We start from the raw sequence: 25,507 nt of genomic DNA on the forward strand, positions 1-25,507 counted from the left end.
GAAAAGTTCACCCCCTCGCCCCAACTCTTTTCTCGTACTTTTCCAGCACAGCTAGTGACTGTAGAGGGAACCGAGAAACTGGCCGGCAGGCAGCCCGCCCCCAACAAAGATGGTGGCAAAGGAGACTGCGGGATGACGTAGACGTAGTGACAAACGCGCCCTCCTGGAAATCGGGCTGTCCCCGGCTAGCTGTTTCACGACAGCTGGTAGAGTCCGCTTGACGGCGCCTTTGCGACAGCAGTCCTCGCTTGTCGGCGAGGAAGCCGGAAGCCGCAGCCGCCGCCGTCGTCCCTTCCCGGTCCCCGCCCGCCGGGTGCCGTCGGAGGTTGACAGGTCGTGGCGGGGAGGCGGCGGCGGCGGCGGCAGAGCCGGGCGCCCGAGACGGAGACCTCATGGGGAACGCTCCGAGCCACAGCAGTGAAGACGAGGCGACAGCCGCCGGGGGCGAAGGCTGGGGCCCTCACCAGGACTGGGCCGCGGACTCGGGCACGACCCCCGGCCCAAGCCCCGCGGCCCCGGCGCTGCCGCCTGCCGCGGCGCTGCTGGAGCCGGCCCGGCTGCGAGAGGCGGCGGCTGCGCTGCGGCCCACGCCGCCTTGCGAGTCTCTGGTGTCTAGGCACCACGGCGCGCTGTTACGCTGGCTGGAAGAGCGGCTGGGCCGCGGCGAAGAGTCCGTCACCCTGGAGCAGTTCGGAGAGCTGCTGGAGGCTCGTGGCGCCGGCTTCTCGGGAGAGCGGTTCGAGGAGGTCAGGGCTGACTGGCGATTGTGGGGCGGGGGCAGGGCGGTCGCCTCCAAGGGCATGAAAAGGTGGGCGGTGGCTTTGGAGAAGCCGGTCAGGAACCCATAGGGTCTGCAGTTTCCGAGAATGGGAGCGTGAGCGTGCCGGGACCCACGGTGGGCGCCTCCAGCCTGTTCACTCCAGGAGACGACTGAATCTCTTTAACCTTTATCAGAGGTGTGGAAAGCCTAGACTAGGCCGTTCTTGGTCGGAAGTGCTGGACAAGTGTAGATGCCTTTACATGTTGCTGTAGTACAGACCTTTGTGCTGTTGCCTGGCGCTGCAGCAGCTGCTCTCTGGAGCTTCCTCATCATGCTCCAGAATGGTTGAAGGGAGATGTGGTGTAGGGATCAAGGGAGTGTCCATGAAAACCATTCTGTATTATTGGCCAGTTGGTTTTTGCAGAGCACCTTCTGAGTCCGGGGGACGTCTAACAAATGTGGGAGGAGAGTAACATATATTGGAAAAATTCACATTCTGAAAGCCATTCTCATCACGCCAAAACTGACTTTACCAAAACACATATTTGTTTTTAGATCTTTGAAGAATCATATTTTAGACTCATTTAAACCTCCCGAGAACCTAAAACTGGTAGGCAAATACCAGGTTTCCTGTGACTACTTGTAATTATGCAGTTTGGGACATAATAACCAGCGTCATCTCTGTTAACTGATTAACAGCAAATTGGTATGGCAACAAAATATTTTCCTTGGAAGGAATCTTAGGAATTGTCCCAACCGAGCACTTAATTTTAGAGTTAAGAAGAGAACTGTTCCAGGATCACCCTGTGAATCATTGGCTAAACTGAGACTGTCAGTCAGATCCCTTGTCTTTTTTTTTGTCTTATGTCACACTACCTTCATGGGGGCCCTTTTTCTTTAACTCCACAATGTTATAAAAAAAGGTTGCATAATTTGTGAAAATGGCTAAGCCATGTAGTATATTTAGTGTCAATGATGGGTGAGTACATAAAGTAGTAAACTGAGAGGTAGTTGTAATGCCATTAAAAAGTGATGTACACTTTAAAACCAGAGTATTTTAAAATATTTTAAGAATGTTTTTTGTCTACATGGCCAGAATTCAGATAATGTGGTTTGTGTGTTTCTTATATTTTCTTTTTTAAAATACTTGTAAGACGTCCTGACTTTCGAAAATGTTGGTCATATTAGTGAAGGAGCTCCATTTTTTTTAAAATTTCAGAAGTATACATAATACTTCCACTCTATCCTTTTTTTTTTTCCTGTCATACCCCACAGCTTGTGGGATCTTATTTCCCTGACCAGAGATCAAACCCAGGCCACCTGCAGTGGAAGCGCAGGGTCCTAACTGCTGGACCACCAGGGAATTCCTAGTACTTTCCACTCTAGTCCTAGGTGTATAAAGAGAAAATTAAGCAGTGTCAGAAAGAGCTGTGCAGATCTCTTGAAGAAGTTAGCATATTTTTTAACATAACTTTTTATGGTTTATTTATTTATTTATTTTTGGCTGCATTGGGTCTTCCTTGCTGTGCGCGGGCTTTCTCTGGTTGTGGTGAGTGGGGGCTACTCCTCATTGTGGTGTGGGTTTCTCATTGGGATGGCTTCTTTTGTTGCACAGCACAGGCTCTAGGCGCACGGGCTTCAGTAGTTGTGCACATGAGCTCTGTAGTTGTGGCTCAAGGGCTCTAGAGTGCAGACTCAGTAGTTGTGGTGCAGGGGCTTAGTTGCTCCATGGCATAGGGGCTTAGTTGCTCCGTGGCATGTGGGATCTTCCCGGACCAGGGCTTGAACCCGTGTCCCCTGCATTGGCAGGCAGATTCTTAACCACTGCACCACCAGGGAAGTCCCAGGAGTTAGCACATTTCAAAATCGTCCAGAAGAGAATGGAGAGAAACAGTTTTACATTTGAGAGTGTCTGACAGGAATAGGGCTTTAGGAGTCCTGTAATGTAAGGCCAGAAGTCCTCAAGGTGTGGTCCAGAATTCACCCAAGGGCATTGGCATTATCCATTCATTCACTGAGCAAATATTTGTTGGGCACATAACTGAGTGCCAAGACAGTGGACAAAGCAGATACTTGCTCTTGAAGAGTATCTGAAAGAGATGCACATTAACCCAGCAATTATAGGTGTGGTGAGTATTATCCACGGGAAAGCATAATGAAAAAATAGCAGGAGTATTTAACCTCATCCAGGGTGTCAAGGAAGACTTACCTGAGAAAGTAATCTTTCAGCTCAGATTTGAAGGCTGAAAGCAGACAAGGAGCAGACGGTATTAGCAGTGTTTCAGGCAGAGGGGGTCAAATACGCAAGTCCCAAGTTCAGAGAATAGAGAATCTGGAAGAATGGTATGATGTGCTAGGGTTACAAAACTGCTTCAAGGGACAGAAAATCCAGTGCATCAGTGCTTTAAATGATAAAGAAGCTTTTTATGTAAAAGTCTAGGTAGGCAGGCCAGGATTGATATGGCAGTTGCACAGTTATCAGGAACCCGTCTCTGTCCATCTTGTTGTGCTGTCATCCTCCTCAGTGACCTTCCACTTAATGACCCAAATGACTCCTTTGCTGTTGCTTTCCACAGCCAGCAAGAAAGGGAAAAGGAAGGAGAGGGCCGCAAACCCATTTGGCCAAACCTGGTCACATGGCCACACTTAACTGCAGGGGAGGCTGGGAAAGATCCTTGTTCCATGGCCATATATTCAGCTAAAGATCAGGATTTAATAACTGAGGAAGAGGAAGACAGATATTGGGTTACAATTTCATGACCTTTGACTCACATGGCTAGATCATAGACTGCAACAGGAAGAGAACAAGGCGAGGAAGCAGGCAGAGACCAGACTGCAGAGCAGGTCGTCGTCTGTTTACAGCATTTACTAGTGTAATGTAAGCGTTTCCAAGTTGTACATGTTGGTTCTTTGGGCTCCTGTTGCCATCCTTGTCTACCGAGCTGTCTTGCTTTCACATTCCTGTGACCTTAGTTGCTTGAGCTGTTGTCCTAAAGAAGTTCTTGGAGTTGTACCAAGGGCCAGAGTCTGAAATGCTATCATTTTATAATACAACACATCTTTTCTCTTGGTGGGTGTGGTCCATGAAGAGGGAGTCTTTGATTTGCTCACAGGAAGCAATATTTAACTGACTCCTATGTAGAAGAAGAATAGAAGTAAAATTAAATTCTTATTTGACATCAGAGATTAGAGATTAGAGATTGTGCTTTTAATATGATGTGCTTCCAGAAAATCATGTAGGCTCTAGAGCAGAAAAAAGGCACTGAACACAGGATGATACCAGATGGCTTGAATTGAGCACGAAAAGGTCTTATTTTATTAATTTGCTGTGTTAGCTTTGGCACCTACTCTGTGAAATTCATCGGTCTGTAAAGTCTGAAAGAAGGACCATTTTTATTCATTTATTTGTTGTAATACAGTCCCGGCTCATAGCCAGTGCTCTGTAGCTATTTTCCCCACGGAGCCCTCAGTTTAATTTGACAGATTGAATATGGTACAGTCCTCATTCTCCAACCTTCCATTTTATAGTCAATCTGTAACCTTTTAATACGAAGATTTTTCTTTTCTTTTGGCCTCACTGCACGGCTTGTGGGATTTTAGTTCCCTGACCAGGGGTTGAACTCGGGCCCTAGAAAGTAAGAGCACGGAGTGCTGAGCACTAGACCACCAGGGAATTCCCAAGAGGTATTTCTTGACATTGGAGGGAACAGTTAAATACAGTTTTAGTGAAAACTTAAAAAGGTTCTTAGTCACTCTTGGGTTTAGAGGAAATTTGGAGAAAGATACCATCTTGGCATTATCCTGTCATAGTATTAATCAGTTAATTTAGAATGGCTCTGAGCCCAAGAACTATGCAGATAGAATTATGCAGATGTAATTTTGTACCCTTTCAAGACACAGAGTGTGAGAGACATGTGAATGTACCATAAAGAAGAAGCAGGCTACAAGCGTTGCTTACCCTCAGCTTAGAGCCTGTGGAGGCTCCCACTGCCTCAGGGATCAAGTCCATATCCCTCTGAATGAGTTGGCATTCACAGGCTGGCCTCTCTCCTTGTCTGACCTCATCTACCCCGTCTCCCGTGGACACCTGCCTCATCCTGTGTGTGGACCTTGCTTCTGTGAGTTCTTCAAGATTCCCTGCCTTGGCACCGTCACCTGGTTGGTCACCAAGCCTTTCCTGTGGCATGATTCAGATGGCTTCTATATAATCGTACTTTTAGTCCCACCCTCGAGGCTCTTGTTTCCTGTTCTGTGCAGGTTTTGGCACTTAGAGCACACCGTGTGGTCTTGCTCTGCCATGAGGCTCTGAGGCGCCCCCACTTACCCACCCAACTTGCCTGCACCGCTCCAGCACACAGGAAGCCTTCGGTAAGCGTTGGCCATTGATGGTGATGAGGCAGTGCAGAAGAGGAAGATCCTGGGTGAACTCGAGCTTATTCTCACTCTGTGCTTTGCTTTGGCGGGGAATGATGGCATTGGCTTCTTTTGGAGAACTGCACAATCCACGAGAGCTGTGGAGGAAAGGTCACAGCTCCGTGTTGCTTTTCCCTGATTTCCAGAATACCACTTCATTCTGGACTGTCTTGCTGTAGAAACTTCAGTGGCCCCTCATGCCTTCAGAGTCAAATGTTAATCTGACATTTAGGTCTTTGTACCCTTCTACTCTTACCTCCCCATGCACTGTAGCCAGCCAGGTCCACGTTTCCCACACATGAGGGAATTTTGTCCCTTGCTTCCTTTCTCCCCCTTTCAGCCCTTTGCTCCCTCCTAAGCCCTCTCCACTTTCAAGGACCATGTAGAAGCATTTACCAGTAACATGGAGTTTGGGAAAGGCTTTACCAAACCAAGGCTTGAGAAACTACAAGAATTTCCCAGGCAAAGAAAGAAAGGGATATTCCATTTGAAAGGCACAGCATATACAGATATTTTGAGGAGAAAGAGCAAAACTTGGGGAATGATATTGCTTTGGCACCTGGTCTAGAGTCTGAGTTGGCTGGGACCTTAGTAGCCATTGCAGGCAACCTGTCCCCCACCTTTCCCCCGAAAGGATCTCTTCTGTAACATCCCAGACAAGTAGCCTGTTAAAGATATCAGGGAGTTTGCTGATATATTTCTACCTGTTGCACTGTTCTTTTTTAGACTGAGCTTGAGAATTGGGCCCTGGACTCAGCCTGCTTGTGGGCAAATCCTAGTTCTACCATCCTCAAGCCATATGACCTTGATTGACTTACATAACCACTCTGGGTCTTAGTTGCCTCACCTATAAAATGAGGATAATAATAGTGTCTATGTAGTTGGTGTGAGGATGAAATGAATTCACATAAAGCACTTAGAACAATGTCTGGCACATGCTTAATGCTCAGGAAACTTTGCTGTTAGTGGTGTTATTCTTCTCTGTTGTTCTGTCTCTGCTGTAGGACTGTTTACTCCATGTTCTGTGACAGCCCTTCAGTACTTCACTTGATATGAAATGTGAGACAGTCTTACAGATAAGTAAACTAAGGCCTTGAATAGCTATGGGACGCTTTCAGGCAACAAGTGGCAGAACTAGGACCAGACCTACATCTTTTGACTTCGGATGGAGTGTGCTTCTCCAGGTTGAACCAGCGTGCAGCCTTTATATATAAGCCTGGTGCATTGCATCCTGCTGGTCTGAGCCCACAGTTCTGATCTGAGATGATTTTGGCCGATTCTCTCATGTGTGCCATGGTCTTGATCCCAGTAGTGGTTAAGAAGATTGAACAGGAACAGTCTGAGCCCTGCCCCATGCTGCCCTCGGGCCAAGGCAAATGGATGGGAGTCTGTAGTCAGCCAACCCACTTTTCTGTCTCTTGTCTGTGAGGTGGATCAGTTATGGCCGTCTAATTAGAATGTATTCCTAGCCCTGTGCACATTATTAGGCATAGTCCTGTTCTTGAAACCTTTGGGTCCTCACAACAAGCTATGAAGGAAGGTTGGGCGGGAAGAGGAGTGGAGACTTAGAGAGGCCAAGAGTCTTGTCCCAGGTCTCACAGAAAGTAAGAGGTCAGTCTGACACTGTTCTCTAATCCAGATTTGCCCTTAGCCTTCCCATGTCCGTACTCTTTATCTCCCGCACGCTCCCTAGCGTAAGGCCTGCACTGGGGAGCTGCCTGCACAGTCGTCGTGTGGGTGGCAGAGCACGCGGCAGGTGTGACAGGAAGAGACCTGAAGCGGGAGAGGGGGAGGAGGAGGAGGAGGACAGCAGATCAGTCCAGGTTGCTGTCCGCGTGGAGACTCCATGGAAAGCGGGGGCCTTGTTCTGTGTGTAGAGAGGTGAGAGTAGACTTGCTGTATTTGGCACTGTGAGGCCAGACCTAGTGTATCCAGTTGGGTTTGGGGCTCCACGTTACAGGGCAAGGAGTTTCACACTGTGCCTTCAGTGGGTTGGAAACCTATTTAGTGAGTGTTAACGAGCATGTTAAAAAAAATCAGAGTAGAATGGAATAGAAGGTATCAGGGTACAGTGTATCTGATAAGAAAAAGTATATTGTTTCACCAAACTTTTATATCAATTATATGTATACTGGGTCATGATACAAAATGTATTTCTTTTGTTTTTAATTTTTAAAATTTATTTTATTTATTTAGTTGCACTGGGTCTTTAGTTGTGGCAGGTGTGCTCCTTAGTTGTGGCATGCAAACTCTTACTTGCAGCATGCCTGTGGGATCTAGTTCCCTCATCAGGGATCAAACCCAGGCCCCCTGCATTGGGAGCCGGGAGTCTTAACCACTGTGCCACCAGGGAAGTCCCCAAAATGTATTTCTTATAGTGGATCAGCCAATGAAAGTTGGGAGGCAGTGCTCTGAGGTTTATTGTCAAATTGGAGGGATCCCAGAGGGGACAACCAGGATGGAAATAAGACTAAAAACGATAGATAGAGAACTGGCTGAAGGTTGGAGAGTTTGAAGAAACTCAGAGTACCTAATCACTGTTTCCAGTGATCTGCAGGCTATGTTGGTGTAGAAGGGACATGTTCTGAATGGCCACACAGGGTGGCACCATCAGGGAGGCAGATTTCCATTTATTATATAAAGAAGAGCACTGTTGCTGTCAGAACTGTCCAGAAGACATGAGCTTCCCATCACCAATGTATGTCACAGAGCCACTGGAGAAGGAGCTCAGCAGTATAAAGGAACATATTTTAAGAGATTTGTAGGTCCGTTCCAGTATGGGAGCTTTTATAGATCTGGGCTAATCAGCCCCTCCACCCTTAGTATTCTCCAGCAGCCTCATGGTACCCTTGCTTTAAGAGCTGAGCTCCTGAGCCTGGTTGGCCAGCCTGTCTATTCTGATTCTGTCCATCTCTTCAACTCCTGCTCCTGTCTCCTTTCCACACCAAGCAGGCTATAGTTCTCACAGCCTGCTGTGTACTCTGTGTCTGTGCTCACACTGTGTCCCCTCTACCCAGGATGGTGTTACTGAAAGCTCGGCCTCTCTGTACACTGGTGCCAAATCAAATCCCGGAGATAGAGTTTTGGGTGAAGTAAAAAAAGGCTAGCTTTATTGCTTTGCCAAGCAAAGGGGGACACACTGGGGCTTCTGCCTCAAAAAACTATGTAAACTATGTGTCTTGAATTGACCCCAGAGGATTTGATGAAGGGTTTTATAACAGTGGGGTCTCTGACAAGATGAGAGTGTGAGCAGGGCTTGCACTCCCTTAATCTCAGATGGCTCTCCTAATCTTGATGAGCTTCTCTGGTCCCTGTATTCTTGCCTCAAGTGGTTTCTTGGCTGCTCCTCCCTTGATTAGCAGTTGTTCAATCCCTTTGGAACTCTGGGAACGTCATGGAGGCTGGAGTCTTGCCTATAAGAAGTGGTGGACAAAAGGAGGTTTCAGTGCCTGGGAGCCCCATAGGGCCCCAGCCTGTTACAGCAGCCTCCCCGTCTTTGTATGCGTGCGGATTCCTACTTATTCATTAAAGCTCATTTCAGGGATCATTTTTATGAGGGCCATTTCCCCCAAACGCCCCTACCCCTCCTGGGCTTCTGGCCCCTGGAGTGTCTGTTAGCTCATGGCATAGTGGTTGGCAGTGCGGGGTCCCATATTATACCAGGATTCGAATCCAAGCTCCATCATTTACCAGTACTAACCATGTGACCTTGAACAAACTACTTACCCTCTCTTTCCCTCTCTAGTAAAGCAATAGTACCAACCTTAGGGTTGTGGAAAATAGGAGTCAATCCAGGGGAGGTACTTAGAACTCTGCCTGGTGCCTTGTAAATGCTTACTTACTAGTAAGAATCAGCTGTTAGAGTTGTTTATGCTGTTACGTCTATTATTACAATCATCACCCCTATCACGTTGCTGCTGTTGGTTTACGGATCTGTCTTCTCCTAGGCTGTGAGGATCTTGGAGAGCAAGGACTGTGCCCTGACATCCCAGTGTGCACAGAGCCAAGCACAGGTCAGATATATACAGCTGCCTGTCAGATGGTGCTGAATAAGTGAATTGGCTTCTGTGAAACAAACTAGATATTAAACGTTAGATTTTAAAACCTGTGCATTTCTTTAAGGACAATTTCTGAGTCTTAGGAAATTACATATTTGTGTGGTGAAGCTGTTAGCAATGCTGTTCTGATTTTTTTTCTCACCCAAACTATATTTTTTGTTTGTTTGAAAATTCTTTTTGTCGTATTCATTAACTATTGACAGATTAACAGAGTCTGTTAAAAATAGCAAAATGTCACTGTTTGTATAGCCTTGCTTATATAGAATTTTTATCAGCCATAAACGGCAGGAGTTGTGTGGGAAGTTGGGAACAGAGAGCACTTGAGATGCAGGTGGCACTTGAAGTGTGGAAGTTCTGGTGGGAGTAGCACTTGAGTGCTACTTGAGATTTAGAGAGAGGGAGTCTCAGTTTTAAGGTTGATATTGAATTAGCATGGGCACGGGGTGCTGAGAGGAAGTTTTAGAGATGGAGGAAAGAGATGGATAAGAGAGACATTTTGAGCACTTAGTCTCTGGACTGCAAGGAACCCCAGGGGTAATCTGGTCAAAGGAAGAAGAATGGAGTCGTGGTGAAGAACATGAGCTCTGGTGCCTTGGAGTCAAATACTATAGCTGTGTGACCTTGGGCAGGTTCTCTGACCTCTCTGTACAATTGTAGGATGGGGAGGTTAATAGTAAGTTCTCTCGCTGTTATGAGGAATAAATGATATGTACTTGGCTTAAAATTTAGCAAGTGCTCAAGCATTAATTCAGAGCTTCCCAAACCATCTGTTATTCCCAAATGAATGGGTTACAGCTGTAGTAATCCCCTCAGACATTGAGTCATACAAGTATTATTTTCTCACTGTGCTATAATGTGCAGGAGTTGGGAAGTAGCTGTTACTGGTACTGCACATTCACATCATGGGACCTCAGGGCAGACAGAGGCTGTGCTCCTGCTCTACCTCCCTCCACACCGTGGGCTTTGCTTTTTATATTAGGGCGTGCTTAAAATTTCTTAATATTTATAATTTCCCCTTTATTATTATAAAAGCAACATATGTAGATTGCCATATTACCACTATTAACATCTCGATATTCTTTCAGATATATCTAGAGATACCTGTGTATCTGTCTGTATATATTTGGCGCCAGTGTGGGAAGTGCGTATTTGCTTTTCATTCTAACTGACATGAGATCATTCTCTAATATTCTTCTGTAGCCTAGTTTTTTCAGTTAGTGGTCTTCACTGTTCCATTAATTTCTGTTTAATTAATACCCAATCCAAGTTCAAATTTATCCAGTTGTCCCAGAAATCTCCCTTTATGGCTGGTCTATCCAGCGTGCATACAGTTTTACTTAGAGAGGCGCTACTCATCCATCTGCTTTCCAGCTTCCAAAATTTTGTTGCTATTGCAACATCTCCTGTTCTCTTTGTCCTTATGCTTAAAAAAAAAATCCCTTTATGATGTTGTTTTAGTGGGATTTTATGAGGGAGCAGAGGTAAATGCATGTGTTTAGTATGACTTTTTGAACACTCCTGATGGCTGGTTCTCCAGATGTTGCTCTGAAGCCTTGAGGGATGAGGCGGGCATTCCTTCTAGAGCCTCCTAATCCATCTTTCTACCTCACTAACAGCAGACACGTCCATCTTTATGATGCGCTTTTCCCTCTAGCTTCTACCTAATGACCTGACTTTTAACTGCTCCTTCCCGTCACAGCCCATCAGGTATTTGAAGAGGAGTCTGTTACTCCCAGTCATTTTTTTCTCCTCAGTGAAGATTCCATGGTCCTTCAGCTCTTCTCACAGGACAATTTCCAGTCTTCTCTTCATCATGGTCTCTTTTCTCTGATTTCTTTTGTTTCATTTACTCTGGGTGTGTGACTTCCAAACTAAGCTCAGCCTTCCGGATTGTGTCTAATCAGAAAAGAACAGCATGATATCCTCCTTCCTTCTGAGCATTATGCCTTCATGAATGTAGCCTTTGATAACTTTTTGGATTAGTGTAGCCTGTTAACTCTTTGGATAATTCCCCAAAAGAAGTAGAGGCAAAAAGAATCTTTCTCCCACGTTCTACCTCTAAACTCTGTCCCCCTTCCTGCATTTATGTCCATGGTTTTTGGACCCAAACACAGGAATTTGGATCTGTTCCTATTAAACCCTGCATTGTTCAGAGCTCTGTGATGGAAATAGGGGTATTTGTGTCAGTCAGAAATCATCAGTGGGAAATCATCATTTCCATTTTTCTTGAAGGAGGGAAACAAGGAAAGAGGGCAGGAGCTTTAAGCAAGAGAGAGGATTACTTAGGAAGGAGGGGAGAAGACTCCTAAAGTACTTCATGGTGAGGGATGTTTGTCAGTGAGTGTATCAGCAGGAAGAAAGAAGCCCCTGATGAAGGAGGGCTTGAGATCTGGGCAGAGGGAGCCGCTGTTAGGGAAAGAAAGTCTTTAGGATGTGAGAGGGGTCAAGGGACACAAGAGATTAGATTAGAGAGGAGAATAGGAACACTTTGCACTGCTCCTGTGCTTTCACTGTATTGGGCTCTGTGCCAGTGTTACTCAATCCAGGCAGCAGGCTGTGAGTTTGGTAATATTTGCTCCATTGTTCAGATCAAGAAGCTGAGGCTTATGGGGGCAAAGAAATGTGTGTAAAGTCACACGGCCGGTTAGTGACTGAGCAGGATTCAAGCCAAATCCCGTGCTGTACCGGGTTCCCCAGATGGCCCAGCATGAACAGGGAGCATGTTAGATTATGGGTAAAGGTTAGTGAAAACAGGGCTATGAAGTAGATAAACCAAGTTAGCTCTTCGTGTCCAAAGAGTGTTTAAAAGAAAAAAGCCGGGCTAAACCTGAGGTTCTGCCCTAAACCAGTGCTTTGTTTTTGGCACTTTGTAACCATTTGAACATTTTTGCAGTGGTTGCTTTCTTATGAAATTATTTGGGGGCAGGGGGCTTACTCTCTTGAAAGAGATGAGGTGATAAAATTGTGCACACACGTAGCAATGCTTATACACACACATTCTGCAGAGCACAGTCAGTTACTGTCCTGAATTTATTTGTTCTTCTAATGATACGTAGGAACTTGTCCCACAACAGCGATAACAACCAGATCACTGGTCTTGAGAAGTGTCAAAAAAAATTATTCAGGGTTTGGAACAGACCTGATTTTCTTGCGTCTCTTGTCTTGTAGGCCTTTGCCCAGTTTGATGCTGAGGGTGATGGTACAGTTGATGCTGAGAACATGTTGGAGGCCCTCAAGAATTCCAGCGGAGCTAATCTTCAGGGGGAGCTGAGCCACATCATCAGGCAGCTGCAGGCCTGTTCTCTTGTTCCAGGTGAGGCTCTCATCTGAGCGCTGAATGCTGAGGAATGCCCTCTTGGCGTCCAAATGAACTTTGCTATAACGTGGCTTGTAATCAGGCAAGCTTGTGGGCACCATGAAATAAATGTGCTTCTCTGATAGTCTCCATTAAGCTCGTGATCTGGATTAGTGTTCAGTGTAATCATTTCTCTTGTTCCCCAGGACAGTGATGGTTGAGCAGTTCTGCCGTTGTTATGAGCCTTTGTCATGAGACTGCCCTCCTTAGCGGATCTCTCTTTCACTCTCTCAGGAAGCCCTTTCTGGCCCCACCTGTGTGTTCTCTTAGCATCCCGCATTTGTTTTTTGCAACATATTACCATTGTAATTAGTTAATTATTACTCACTTATTTGTAAATGTCTGTCTTCACTCTAATCCTGTGAGCTCCACGCGGGCAGGGAACCTGCTCTTTTATTTCTGCTGTGTCCTCACATTTAGTACAATTTTTGGCACATGGTAGGCACCCAATGTTTTTTTTTTAGAAAGCTATCACTCTGAAATTTAAGTAAGAGTAAAAATAGCTTAAAATGAAGCAATACTTCTACATTGTACCTATGAAAAAACTTTGTCTCTGTTTTTGATGGTTTCTTTGGAGGGGCTCAGAAAAAGAATCAAAATAAAATCACCTTTTTTTTTTTTTCCCTAGTGAGAAAACAACTGCGTTTGAAAGGAAAAAAAAAAAAACAACTTCGCATATTATCCTCTTAGTTCATTTTATCTTATCCAAGAGCTTTCCCTACTCTATGCACTTGGAGTCATAATAATGCTTCGCACAGAGCCTGAGCTCGGGCAGCGAGGAGACACACAGACTTGGTGGATGCGTAATGTAGCTCTGAGTGTCCTTGACCTCTCTGACTTCCTGCTGAGGATGTACTGAGCCAGGGAAGGATGGTTTCTGTATCTTAATGAAGAGTGCCTATTTCTATTCTTCCTCAAATTGTCTTTAATTATGTGATTTTTGTAGAGCATTGTAGGTAACCTGTACATGTTAACTTTTCTCCGGTTCTCATGGTAGGTAAAATTATGCTTTCAATTATGCAGAGCTGACTTACATCTTGGCATTTACATATCACTCCCGCCTCTGCATTACCAGCATGTGGGTAGCACCAGGAGCTTTATTCGAACACCTCAAAGAGGTGTTTTGGGAGGAGAGGAAAGGAGTGCAGACCAGAGGATCCACCAATACTCAGTGCACTGTTGCTCTGGGTGACCCTGAGGAGAGGGGGAGATTAGGTTGAAAAATTGGGGGTCTGAATCCCAGGGCTCTTAACTAGCAGGGTTGTGACTTCAGACTTGCTACTCAGAATTTTTTTTTTTTTTTTTTTTTATCAACAGTCACCTTAAAAGAGTTGTTTTATCGCAGTCCTAGGCCGAACCTTGGTGAGCTGAGCTCACCTCCCTGGTGGGATCCCAGTTTCCTGGTTCCTCTGTCTAACCTAGACTGACACTTATTCCTTTTGTATCTCATGGTATGGGTGCTGAATGTTTAAAAGAGAGACAGTCCCTGTACTGAATCCATCACTTGTTTTAGCACGTGACAGAAGTTTTCCTGCCACAAGCATCAGTCTGTGTTTTCTCACGGATTCTGAGCAGGTCGGCGCAGCGTCAGCAGCGCCGTCGTGTGAGGCTGGGGTATTACTGTGGGTGTCTGCCGAGACAAGAAGAGCTCCAAGAGGGGATGCGGGCGATGGTATACACTTCTGAGGCTTGGGGCATCAAACCAGTGTCTCCGGGTTTCGTGTAGGGGGCAGAATCAAATGGGCTCCTTCAAGGGCCATTCCTCCTCAATCTCATGTTTATCTTAAAAATTAACACAAACTTTCCTTCTCCTCTGATAGAATCTTTTCGTTTCACACTTAAAAGCAATTTCTCCTGCGGACATCTGGAGTCCTACTCTAGGTGCTGCTTACGGGGATGCGTTCAGTTTGTGACAGTTCATCAAATGATACAATTATAATATATGTACTTTTGTTTTAATTAGAAAGGAAAACAAAAACAAATCCTCCCCCAAATCTACAAGCATATTTGAGCTCCAGGAAAGGCTGCTATGATTATTCTCTCTTCAGTTAACCGTCTGGGTTATGTGCACCTCAGTTCAGAGCATGTTATTGTAGGTTACGAGGAACTGTGAAAGGATTTTAAACAGGGTAAACATGGCCTGTTTTGTGTTTTTGTAAGATCGCTCAGGTTAATGTCAGACAAAATGCAGCCAGGGGAGCCGCTTAGGGTATGTGGGTGGGTGTATGAGTGGGAGGTGTTGAGGCCAGAGGCTGGGAAGTGGCCAAAAGGATAGACAGATGGGGGAGACTCCAGAGGAGCCACACCGTAGAGAAGAAGCTGAAATGGTGGAAGGAGCACTCAGAGGCAGTGCGAGGGGCTATTTCCAGTCCTACTCCCTGTTTTTTTTGTCTTGCTGTATCACCTGAGCCTCATTTTCCTCAGTTGTAAAGGGAGGATACCAGTGCCTTTGGTGCCTTCTTCCCCCACCCCCTTCCCTCCACCCCCACCACCTTATTGTGGGGACTGAATGAGGTGATGTGTGTGGAAGGACCTTAAAAACTGTAAAATGCCATCACGAGCTGTGGTCAGGGTAGTGGTTGTGTTTTCATTATCGCTGGCTTCTGTAGCTTAGTATAAAAGCAGTTATGCCTTTAACTCTCTGACATAATAAACTTTATTCCTAGCCCATATTCTATTGCAAAACTTCTTTAAAAATTTCTAGCTAATATTTTAAGTTTATAAATTAAACTTATAAAAATTTGAAACAGGTTGAAACAATCGTTATTCTGAGTCTTCTAAAATTTCTATTAAACTACAATGAAATTAATTTTTAAATTGAGATTGCCACTGGTTCACTTCTTTTTTTAAATTAATTAATTAATTTAATTTATTGACTGCATTGGGTCTTCATTGCTGCACACGGGCTTTCTCTAGTTGCTGCAAGCAGGGGCTACTCTTCATTGTGGTGCACAGGCTCCTCATTGTAGTGGCTTCTCTTGCTGTGGAGCACGGGCTCTAGGCGCGTGGGCTTCAGTAGTTGCGGCACATGGGCTCAGTAGTTGTGGCTCATGGGTTCTAGAGCGCAGGCTCAATAGTTGTGGCGCACGGACTTAGTTGCTCCATGGCATGTGGAATATTCCCAGGGCAGGGCTCGAACCTGTGTCCTCTGCGTTGTCAGGCGGGTTCTCTACCACTGCGCCACCTAGGAAGTCCTGGTTCACTTCTTAAAAGCTTTAGATTTTGAATGATTAAAGCTGAAACTCTCACTGAGGGTTCTTAATGGCTGCTTTTCATTTAACTGATTTAGAGAGACTGCCAGGCAGGGGATGTGGAAATTATTGTGGTGGGTTCCCGAAAACACAAAAAATGAATTTTGTCTGCTTAGGTTTCATAGACATATTTTCAGAGTCCAAGGAGGGCCTGGATGTTCACTCGTCAATGATTTTGCGCTTCCTGCACCGCAACCGGCTCTCCAGCACCGTCATCCCCTACCCCATGCTGGACCACTGCAATAACATGAGCATCATGCGGGCCTCTGTCCTGAGGGAGTCTCTGGACCAACTGGTACAAAAAGAGAAGGGTATGTGTGTGGGGGTGGGTGTGTCCTTGAACACACGCGATCATTATTTCTTCCAGATATAGTGTTTCTTGGTAGGATGAGCCAACAATTCTCTCTGCTTTTATTTCTGAAAATATAATAGTGACCAGTTTGTAGCATAAGAATGTGATCTGCTCTCGCTTCCCCTCCCCCTCTCCTCCCCCTCCCTCTCCTCCCCCTCCCTCTCCATCTGGTCCTCTTCTTAACACAACTGGTTCCTCATCACTCAGGTCTCTGCTCAGATGTGACTTCAGGGAGGCCTTTCCTCATTACTCTTCCCCACCTTTTGGTCACTGTCCCCTCTGCAGGTTTAACAGGCTAAGTGGCACTTGTTCTCTAAAGTTGTATCATTATTATTATTCACTTGCATTTTCTCCATTCTCGTCATTATCCTGGGCACCGGAACTGCGCTTGCCACACAGTAGGTGCTCTGTGAACAGTTGTTGAGTAAATGAGGGAAGCCATTACACACTCACTCAGCGACCACAGCGGAAGTTGATAATGTGAATTGGCAGGTCTGTGGAACATAATAGAGTCCAGAAACAGACCCAAGTACATGTGGGAGTATAGCCCCAGATATAGTTAGTCAGGATGGAAAGGCGAATTAGCCAACAAGTTGGGTTGGGGAGCTGATTAGCTGTTTGGAGGGAAAAATAAAACTAGATTCTTAAGCTGCTGTAAGCACAAATATAAATTTCAGGTGGTTTAAAAAGTTCAACTAAAAAGAAAGCTGTAAGAATGCTAGAAGGAAGTAATTCCACTTTCTTTTTTATTTTTTTATAAATTTATTTATTTATTATTTTGTATTGGCTGTATTGGGTCTTTGTTGCTGCGTGTGAGCTTTCCCTAGTTGCGGCGAGTGGGAGCTACTCTTCCTTGTGGTGCATGAGCTTCTTATTATAGTGGCTTCTCTTTGTTGCAGAGCACAGGCTCTAGGCACACAGGCTTCAGTAGTTGTGGCACAGGGACTAGTAGTTCCACTTCATAAAAACCCTGACATGGGAAAACCTTTCTAAACAAGACATGAAACTCAAAAACTACAAAAGGAAGGATTAATAAGTTAGACTATATGGAAATTTAAAGTTCTGTACAGCAAAAAATATCATAAGCAGAGTCAAAAGATAAATGACATTTTAGGGAACAAAAATATGTTTTGTAACATTATGACAGACTCAGTTTTTTGTTTTTTTTTTTTTACTAACTCTAACCTTGGGCAGTTACTTAACTGCCTTAGTTTCCTCATCTCTGAAATGAATTAATACACAGAAAATGTGTAGACAGGTGCCTGGTTCACAGTAAACAGTTGGTAAATATTACTTATTATGTATGTGTAGATATACATCACATAATGTATATAAAATATATAAATTGATAAGAAGACTTGTGACCCAGTAAAAAATAGATGAGGGTAGGACCAGGCCATACTCGGAAACACAAGTGGCTTACAAACAAGTGGTTAAAAAAATCTCACTCATAATTAAAGAAATGTAAATTCAAACTATAAGACACCATTTTCATCTCTTGGGTGGTTTTGCAAATATATCAGTGATTCGTGTAGTACTACAGTCAGCTCAGGGAGCAGTCCTTCTGCTTTGTATGTGTTCTCCAATTTGAAAGGAGATTTTAAGGAGCATTTTTTTTCCTAGGGCCAAAGTGCCAAGCATATTTCTGTTAGATATTTTAAATGACCTTTTTAAAAATTCTTTGTGAAGGAGATGTCATGATAAAATCTGGTTTTTCTTGCAGAGAGCCCTGGAGATCTAACTAGGAGCCCAGAGATGGACAAACTTAAGTCAGTAGCAAAGTGCTATGCTTACATAGAAACATCCTCCAACCCTGCAGACATTGACAAGATGACAAATGGAGAAACATCATCGTACTGGCAGTCAGATGGCAGTGCCCGCTCACACTGGATTCGGTGGGTGCTGTAACACCAATTCTTGAGTGAATGTCCAAGAACATTACCCACTTTCTTTCTCTTATCCCATCAATGTGGTTAAAAAATTACTTTTTAAAAATTTTAGACTATTTTTTACTTTGTCTTTTTTCTTCTTGTGACTGTGAAGATGTGTTAAGAATCAAGTTAAAGGAATCATCATAAAATTATGTAACCTGGTTCATATATTCATAAATTTAGATACTTCCTTTACTTGGCATTTAAAGGGGAAGATTAGCATTTGACTAATATTTTATGATACTGATTTCCAGTCTTTTTCAGTAGTTTTTCAGGAAGATTAGTATCACAGGGGACAAGTACTTTTCTTATATCCGATGTGATTTTACTTTTTAAGATTGTTTCTGCACATTTAAAAAAATTGTGTGAACTAAGTTGGCCAGTTTAGTAGAGAAAGAGGGAATGGGGTGGTCAGGAATCCTAGAGCGGAATAATGCTGACAGTAAACTGTGATGTTTCTGTATGTTCTAAAGCTGCTGTCTGAAATTTCACCTGTCCCTTTAGAGAATGAGCTGATTTTAGTTGGTGGAAATAGAAATAATTATCTTGTTTTCTCATAGAGGATAAATGTGCTCTTTACCCATCTAATTTATAGATGAGGGAATATACTCAGTTCTTTGGATGCAGTTTAGAATTTGCTCCTTGCCAGGGAAAGGGATTTTGTTAGAATGTTCATATTGTACTTTCCTGCCTGTATTGGTAGCTTAAAAGGAAATAGAAGACTGATCTTGAACTCAGAGAAATTTTAGAAACTTGGGAAGGTCATGAGGAGTTTGAAACTAATAGCCAGCATTTCAAGTTAGTTGCCTTTAGGGGAATCAGCCAGTCTTAGGGTATATCACATATAAGATCTTGGAGATGGGACTTGTGGGCTCTGCCAGTTCTGCACCTGTATAAACATTTGTAGTTTCTGCTCTTCATGTTTTCCAGTTTAAAAATGAAGCCAGATGTTGTGCTTAGGCACCTGTCCATTGCAGTGGCTGCCACTGACCAGAGCTACATGCCGCAGCAGGTGACCGTAGCTGTGGGGAGGAGTGCCACTGATCTTCAGGAAGTCCGCGACGTGCATATTCCCAGCAATGTCACCGGCTATGTGACACTGCTGGAAAATGCCAACATCAGTCAGCTCTGTGAGTCAACCAAGATACATCTTGCCCTTCTAACTAAGGGGACTGGGAGGGGAGGAAGGAAGTCATGTTTTTTGACAGGAAGACCTCTGAAGTAGAAAAGCTGTTTGGGGTTTTTTTGAGCTGTGATTTGCTTCTCATCATGTACATGAAAGTGGTCATTATTTCATCTGTTCAGAGTTTTAAAAGTTATAGAAAAGCAGTAAAGCCTATTTTAATAAAAATATTTTTGTTTTCTTAGAAAGTTAGATATATTTAGATAAGCAAAAATTATTCAAAATCCCATATGCCGGATTGTCACTATGAATCAGTTGGTATGGATTCTTCTAGACCTTTTCTTATGTTTGTGTGTGTGTGTCTGTGTATATAAATACACAGACACACACACACATATATATACACATTGTTAAAAATAAAAAATAGGCTTGCGTGTATATATATTTACATATATCTATACATATCTTTTTACAAAAATGGTGATGTTTTGTGCATGCTGTTTTGTAACTTTTTAATGTGTTGTCTTATCATATATTCATGCACACGTTTATTTACTGTTGTAAGAGTATGCCTTAATGTTTTTTTTAGTTGTTATGTCTCTTTTTTTTTTTTTTTAGCTCTTTATTGAATATGCCTTAATTTTAACAAGCCTTTTATTCTTGGACATTTAGGTTGTTTCCATTTTTATACTATTATAACCTTGCTTCACACATAGCATTTTGGAAATAATCACAATTCTGTGATTTCTTTCCAGGCTTATTTCATTCAGGGAGCCGGAATGCTTCATGTTTTGTCTCATTTCTTCTAATGCTTTCCTGGGCCAAAAGAAGTATTCTTACTTTGCTCAAAGGAACTGAGGCCTAGGGAGGTAGAGTGTTTGTGTCTCACCCCTAGGCAAAGAAGTAGTTAAGCTTGTGGAGTAGAAGCTTCCTGTCTTATACTGCGGTGGTCTTTTCTTTCAGTTGTGTCCTTTTTAACTTCTCACCTCCTCCTCTCCAACCCCAATAAGAAATTATGACAACTCTTAAAAGTGAGTCATGCCTGTGTCATCTATTTGGACTTGATTATTAGAAAGAAATTCTCACAACTGCCATTAGCCAGCTGCTGTTTTATAACTAGATCCAAATTTTGAAACTCTAGGAAAAAATTTTAGACATTTTCTTACCGTGTATTTAATCAGAATTTTAAAAATGTACTTTGTGTTAATTTCCAAAACTCATAAATTCCTATAAAGCTTTGTGATATAAAGATTTAAGCCACCCTTAATTTTGCACATGATTCTTTTGACTCCTTAGATTGGTCGGTGTTTTTTTGACAAATTTATTATATATGCTAGCTCCATTGCACACACCATTTGTTTCTGGCATCAGAGTATATCTTTAGAATTTTCTTTTCAAAATGTGAATTACTATTTTGCTTTTAGTTGGAAGCCTAGCATTTGCTGAACTGAAGAAGTTAATCCAATACTGAATTTGTTGTTTGCGCTTGACAGATGTCCAGATTAACATAAAGCGTTGTCTTAGTGATGGATGTGACACTAGAATTCATGGTCTGAGGGCTGTTGGCTTTCAGAGAGTCAAGAAGTCTGGGGTCTCAGTCTCAGATGCTTCTGCAATATGGTATTGGTCTCTGCTGACGTCTCTGGTGACGGCTTCCATGGAGACAAATCCAGCCTTTGTCCAGACAGTGCTGCGCAACACTCAGTAAGTTGCTCTGCTTTCCGGGCCTGCCACGATGCACTCGTTCTCTAACCCTCAGGGCGAGTCACTGAGCAGCCTTTGATCATCGAGACTCAGGCAGCAGCTGGGCCCCAGGTGCCCTGTTGTTTCCTGTTTGTACCTTCAGCTTTGGTCTTGTGAGGGGGTCACACATGCCATTCCTATTCCTCATCCACTGGGGAACAATTGCTCACATTTACGTAGCAATTTATATGGGATAAAACACCTTCAAATGCTATATATTATTTACCTACTTATGTTGTAAGATGTATCTATAAAAATTATCCCTATTTTATAGACAAGGATATTGTGACCTCCCCTGAGGTACATGACCAGGCAGTGATGGATCAGTTTGAATCTAGGTCTTTGGACCTAGGCCCTAGGTTAAAGTCTCTTTTCACTAAAGAGTCAAATCTTTTCAAGGACACCAAACTAATTTATTTTTAAATGTAGAGCACCTTTGAAAATTTTCTTTTAAAAACTGTTAGGGCAAAAAAACTCAGTAGTAACATATAAGACAAACAACCAGCTTCAGTAGCAATGAGGTATTAGTATTCTGTGTAAGTTTAATAAGTGATAATATGCACTATTAGTGCATGCTATCAAAATATCAGGTAAAAGAGATAGCTAATATTTTGTTCTCTAGACGTCTTTTGAGATTTGTTGTTACTATTAAATAAAACTTTTCAGCAAATAACACTGCTGGCGATGCTAGATCTGAAGGGTAATATTTGGCCAAACTTCTTTCTTCTTGCCTGTTTTAAAATTTAAAAAATTAAAAAAAAAATTCAAAGTTAAAGAAATATTGCAAGTTTGATACCAAAAAAAAAAAAAAAGAATTTGCTTCTTCCTGAGCCAGTTCAGAGTAATTTGCTAACCTGTTGCCCCATGATTCCTGAGTACCTTATTTAGTAGGTATTTCCTGCAAATGAGAACATTCTGCTACAACCATCAAAATCAGGATTAGCATTGATATACATTGCTACCGTCTGGTTCTCAGATCCCATTCAGGTTTTGCTAGTTGTCTTAGTAATGTCTTTTATAGCAAAAGGATCCAGTCCGGAATCGTACTTGATATTTCTTTGTAATGTCTCTATAGTTTCCTTCAATAAGGAACAATTCCTCTGTCTTTCCTTGACTTTTAAGACTTTGACACTTCTGAAAATTATAGGACAGTTATTTTGAAGAGCGTCCTTCAGTTTTGGTTTCAGCATGATTAAATTTAGGTTTTGTATCTTTGGCAGGAAGATCATAGAGGTGATGATGGGTTCTCATTGCATCCCATCAGGCGACACACAGCTTCAGATTGTCCTGTTGCTAGTGCTGGTGATGTTAACTTCGACCCTTTGTTGAAAGTGGTGTCTGTCAGACTTTTCCACTGTGCAAGAATTCTTTTCCCTTTGTAATTAATAAATATGTTGTGCGGAGGTGCTTTGAGGCTACGTGAATATCCCATTCTTCGTCAAGCTTTATGTGGGTGTGACTCATGATTCCTGCTTTACTCCCTGAGTTACAATCCACCACCGTGCTGACACTCACATTGGCCCAGATTTGGCCAATGGTAACTCCTTCGGTCTTGTTCACGTGTCCTTTAGACATGTACTCATCCTCCTGGAGCACTTCTTACAAGATATTCCTGGCTTATCTTGAATATTCCCTGCCATAGTCCTAGAATCAGCCATTTTGCTCAAGAGTCATGATCACTCTTAGTGGAGAGTTTTGTTTAGAAACTAAACAAACAAGACTCATTGCTGTTGCAGTGTTGCTTCTCTCAGTGGACACAGCTGGGAAATATATGTGTGTGTGTAAGTAGTAGAGACGTGTATACATACACACATTGATACCTGTATTTATTTCTATATCTGCAACACTGAAAACACCTGAGTTTACACTGGTGCTTCTGATTCTAATCCAGCACTACCATGTTCATTCTAGTTTTCTCCCTTTCTGTGTTTGTAACTCTCCTGTGATTGTGAGAAACCTGGCTCCCATCATCCCCAATAGATTTGCTTAAACAGTCCCACACCATATAACCAGTCTCCCACCTCCCTGGCCCTTGCCTGGACACCCTCCTCACCCTCTTGGTGCTTGCATTCCATGCCAGGCTGTCCCTTTGTGCAGATCACCTTTCTCACCCTGCTCAGTACCCCACTCCAGGACCTCACTCTGGGCCCCCATGCGCCCCACCTCCACACCCATCCAAGCACACGTGAGTGCGTACCTGGCACAGCCTCACTTTCTGGACTGAATTTTCAGGAAAAGGGGAAGAGGAAGAGTTTTCTACCTTATTTTTGTGAAGCTATGCCAAGTTGTTGAAGAGCAGATATATTTAAGGTTTATATCCCTAAACAGTTATAATAGTTAATCTGCAATAGTGTCTTCACTCCTAGCTTTTAAATATCAGTTAATCTAAAGCTATTCTAAAATTTAAAAATCATTTCAAAAAATCAATGAGGAAAAATAAGAAAAAGTATTAGGAAACAGAAGTAGAAATAAATTCAGTAAATACTTGCATACCACTCAGGTGCATTAGACCTCATTGATCGAGTGCATGTTACTGTAGCTGCCCTACTGATGCAGCTCATATAGAGGGGACAAGAAATGAGAGCAGAGTAGAAGCTGACATAGTGTTAGCCTTGCTGTTTTGTGTCTATTTTGAAAAGTAGAAATAAAATAGTTTAAGGGATTCCCACTACTATTATCATAAAATGACTATCAAGTGTAGAATTTTGAGTTACTTTTTGTGTACCTTCAGGTTGTTCATGGTACACTCATTGCCTAGCACAGTTGCCGGCACGGAGTGGGACTCAGTAACTTTTTGTTGCATAAATTTGTTAGATAACTGCTGGGCCAGAGGAGGTAAAGCTTTTGTAAAAGGAGATGAGAAAAGAGAAACATTAAAGCAGACACTGAGGGAGAAAGGCCAAGAAACACAGGCAGGAATAGAGAACGTGACAGGTGCTGATATGTTTAGGAGAAAATGAAATTCATGCTGCTTCCTTAGATACCAAGGCTCTGAAGGCGAATTTTGTGTGTGTGTTATAAACTGCTCTGCCCCAGGGCCAAGTTTTCTAAGAACTCAGGGTTTTTCTGTAGGGTATGTGTGTCTTTTGCTCATACTACTTGATTCCAGAGGTTTGAATAAGCTTTTACAGAGGGAAATGAAACTCTTAAGGAAAAAAGAAAAGGAAAGAAAGAAACCCCATTAAACTGTTTAGCACCAGGACCCCTGCAGGAAAAAGGCTGCTTTATATTATGTACCAGGTTCTCTGTAGGAACACTGTTTCTTAATAAGGGATTAATCCAGACAAGCTTCCAGCAATTTATTTTTTTGTCTAAAATTGTATTGTTAATTTATTATTTACCTGGGTTTGTTCTGACTGCACATTTTACACTCCTAGGAAGGCACTGCAGCACATGCCTCCACTTTCCCTCTCACCAGGATCTACAGATTTCTCAACTTTCCTGTCTCCCAACGTTCTGGAAGAAGTGGACAGCTTCCTCATAAGGATAACTAGGTAAAGTCAAGGTTGATAAGGGGGAGGTGGGACTGGTGGGGGAAAAAGGGCATTTGTGCTTGGTAAGTCCTTGTTTTTTTTTTTAATCTTCTAAAGATTTTTTTCTAAAGAATCATTTGTAGTGACTGAAGAGAAAGTGAAATAATGTTGCACCCATCGCTGTAAACGCCATTGTCTAGCAATATTATCTGAGCTCAGGAATTGGGGGTGGGGGCAGAGTGGTCCTCAGATTCAGCTAGATCAGAGGCCTCAAAGTCCAGAACGTAGAGCCTCTCAGTTCCCTCACGTGCCCAGCCCAGCACCTGTTTGCCTCCATGCACAGGGAGCCTGATTGTCCATAGACCTGGGAAGGGTCACCCTGGTAGCTGATAGAGGGGTTGCTTAGTATGGGGACACTCAGCTCTGTCACAGCGAGCCCTGAGGGTGTTACTGTGTTAGAGTACAGACTGGCCACACCACGTGGCATGCGGGGATCTTAGTTCCCCAACCAGGGATCAAACCCATGCCCCCAGCAGTGGAAGCGTGGATCCCTAACCTCTGGACTGCCAGGGAATTCCCCACCTAGACAGTTTTAGAAGTTTCGGTATAATGTGTTTAAAAAAGCAGATAAAGGACTTCCCTGGTGGTCCAGTGGTTAAGACTCAATGCAGGGGGCGCAGGTTTGATCCCTGGTCAGGAAACTAATATCCCACATGCCATACAGCCAATAAATAAATAAATAAATATTTTAAAAAAGCAGGTAAGTGTGATGTGGAGTAGATCTAAAATATGTTATTGGTGCTTAAAGGAATAAGCCCTTAACTCTGTGGCCAAGCCAAATTATTACTCAAGGCTTCATCACAGCAGGGGCTTATTGCAACAGCCTGTTTATTTTTGGTTTATAAAGTTTGACTTGTTAAAATTGATAGCATTATTTAATACTTTCAGATGAAGGTACAGAAGTGAGAGTTTAGTTCCTGGTCCTCTGGGTTGATTTAGTTTTTCTTTAGGCTGTCTTAAGGATTTGAAGAAGTATTTCTAGTAAACA

At 43.2% G+C, this 25,507-nt stretch overlaps 1 protein-coding gene across 3 annotated transcripts in view; it reads left to right on the forward strand.

The window, feature by feature from the left end:
- The first annotated feature begins 267 nt into the window (after positions 1-267).
- ZZEF1 (zinc finger ZZ-type and EF-hand domain containing 1) overlaps positions 268-25,507 on the forward strand; it is a 108,978-nt gene continuing 83,738 nt past the window's right edge. For 2 of the 3 annotated variants that reach the window (XM_057714160.1, XM_057714161.1), the window contains exons 1-7: positions 268-746; positions 12,400-12,544; positions 15,954-16,148; positions 17,913-18,084; positions 19,051-19,250; positions 20,737-20,947; positions 24,364-24,480. In XM_057714160.1, coding sequence (XP_057570143.1) covers positions 393-746; positions 12,400-12,544; positions 15,954-16,148; positions 17,913-18,084; positions 19,051-19,250; positions 20,737-20,947; positions 24,364-24,480 — 1,394 coding nt within the window. In that variant the 5' untranslated portion in view covers positions 268-392. Of the gene's footprint in view, positions 747-12,399; positions 12,545-15,953; positions 16,149-17,912; positions 18,085-19,050; positions 19,251-20,736; positions 20,948-24,363; positions 24,481-25,507 lie in introns of those variants that run through there. The other variant, XM_057714162.1, reaches the window with a different exon arrangement.

The sequence above is a fragment of the Hippopotamus amphibius genome, chromosome 17 (genome assembly GCF_030028045.1).
Source record: "Hippopotamus amphibius kiboko isolate mHipAmp2 chromosome 17, mHipAmp2.hap2, whole genome shotgun sequence".
In the NCBI taxonomy this organism is placed as follows: domain Eukaryota; kingdom Metazoa; phylum Chordata; class Mammalia; order Artiodactyla; family Hippopotamidae; genus Hippopotamus; species Hippopotamus amphibius.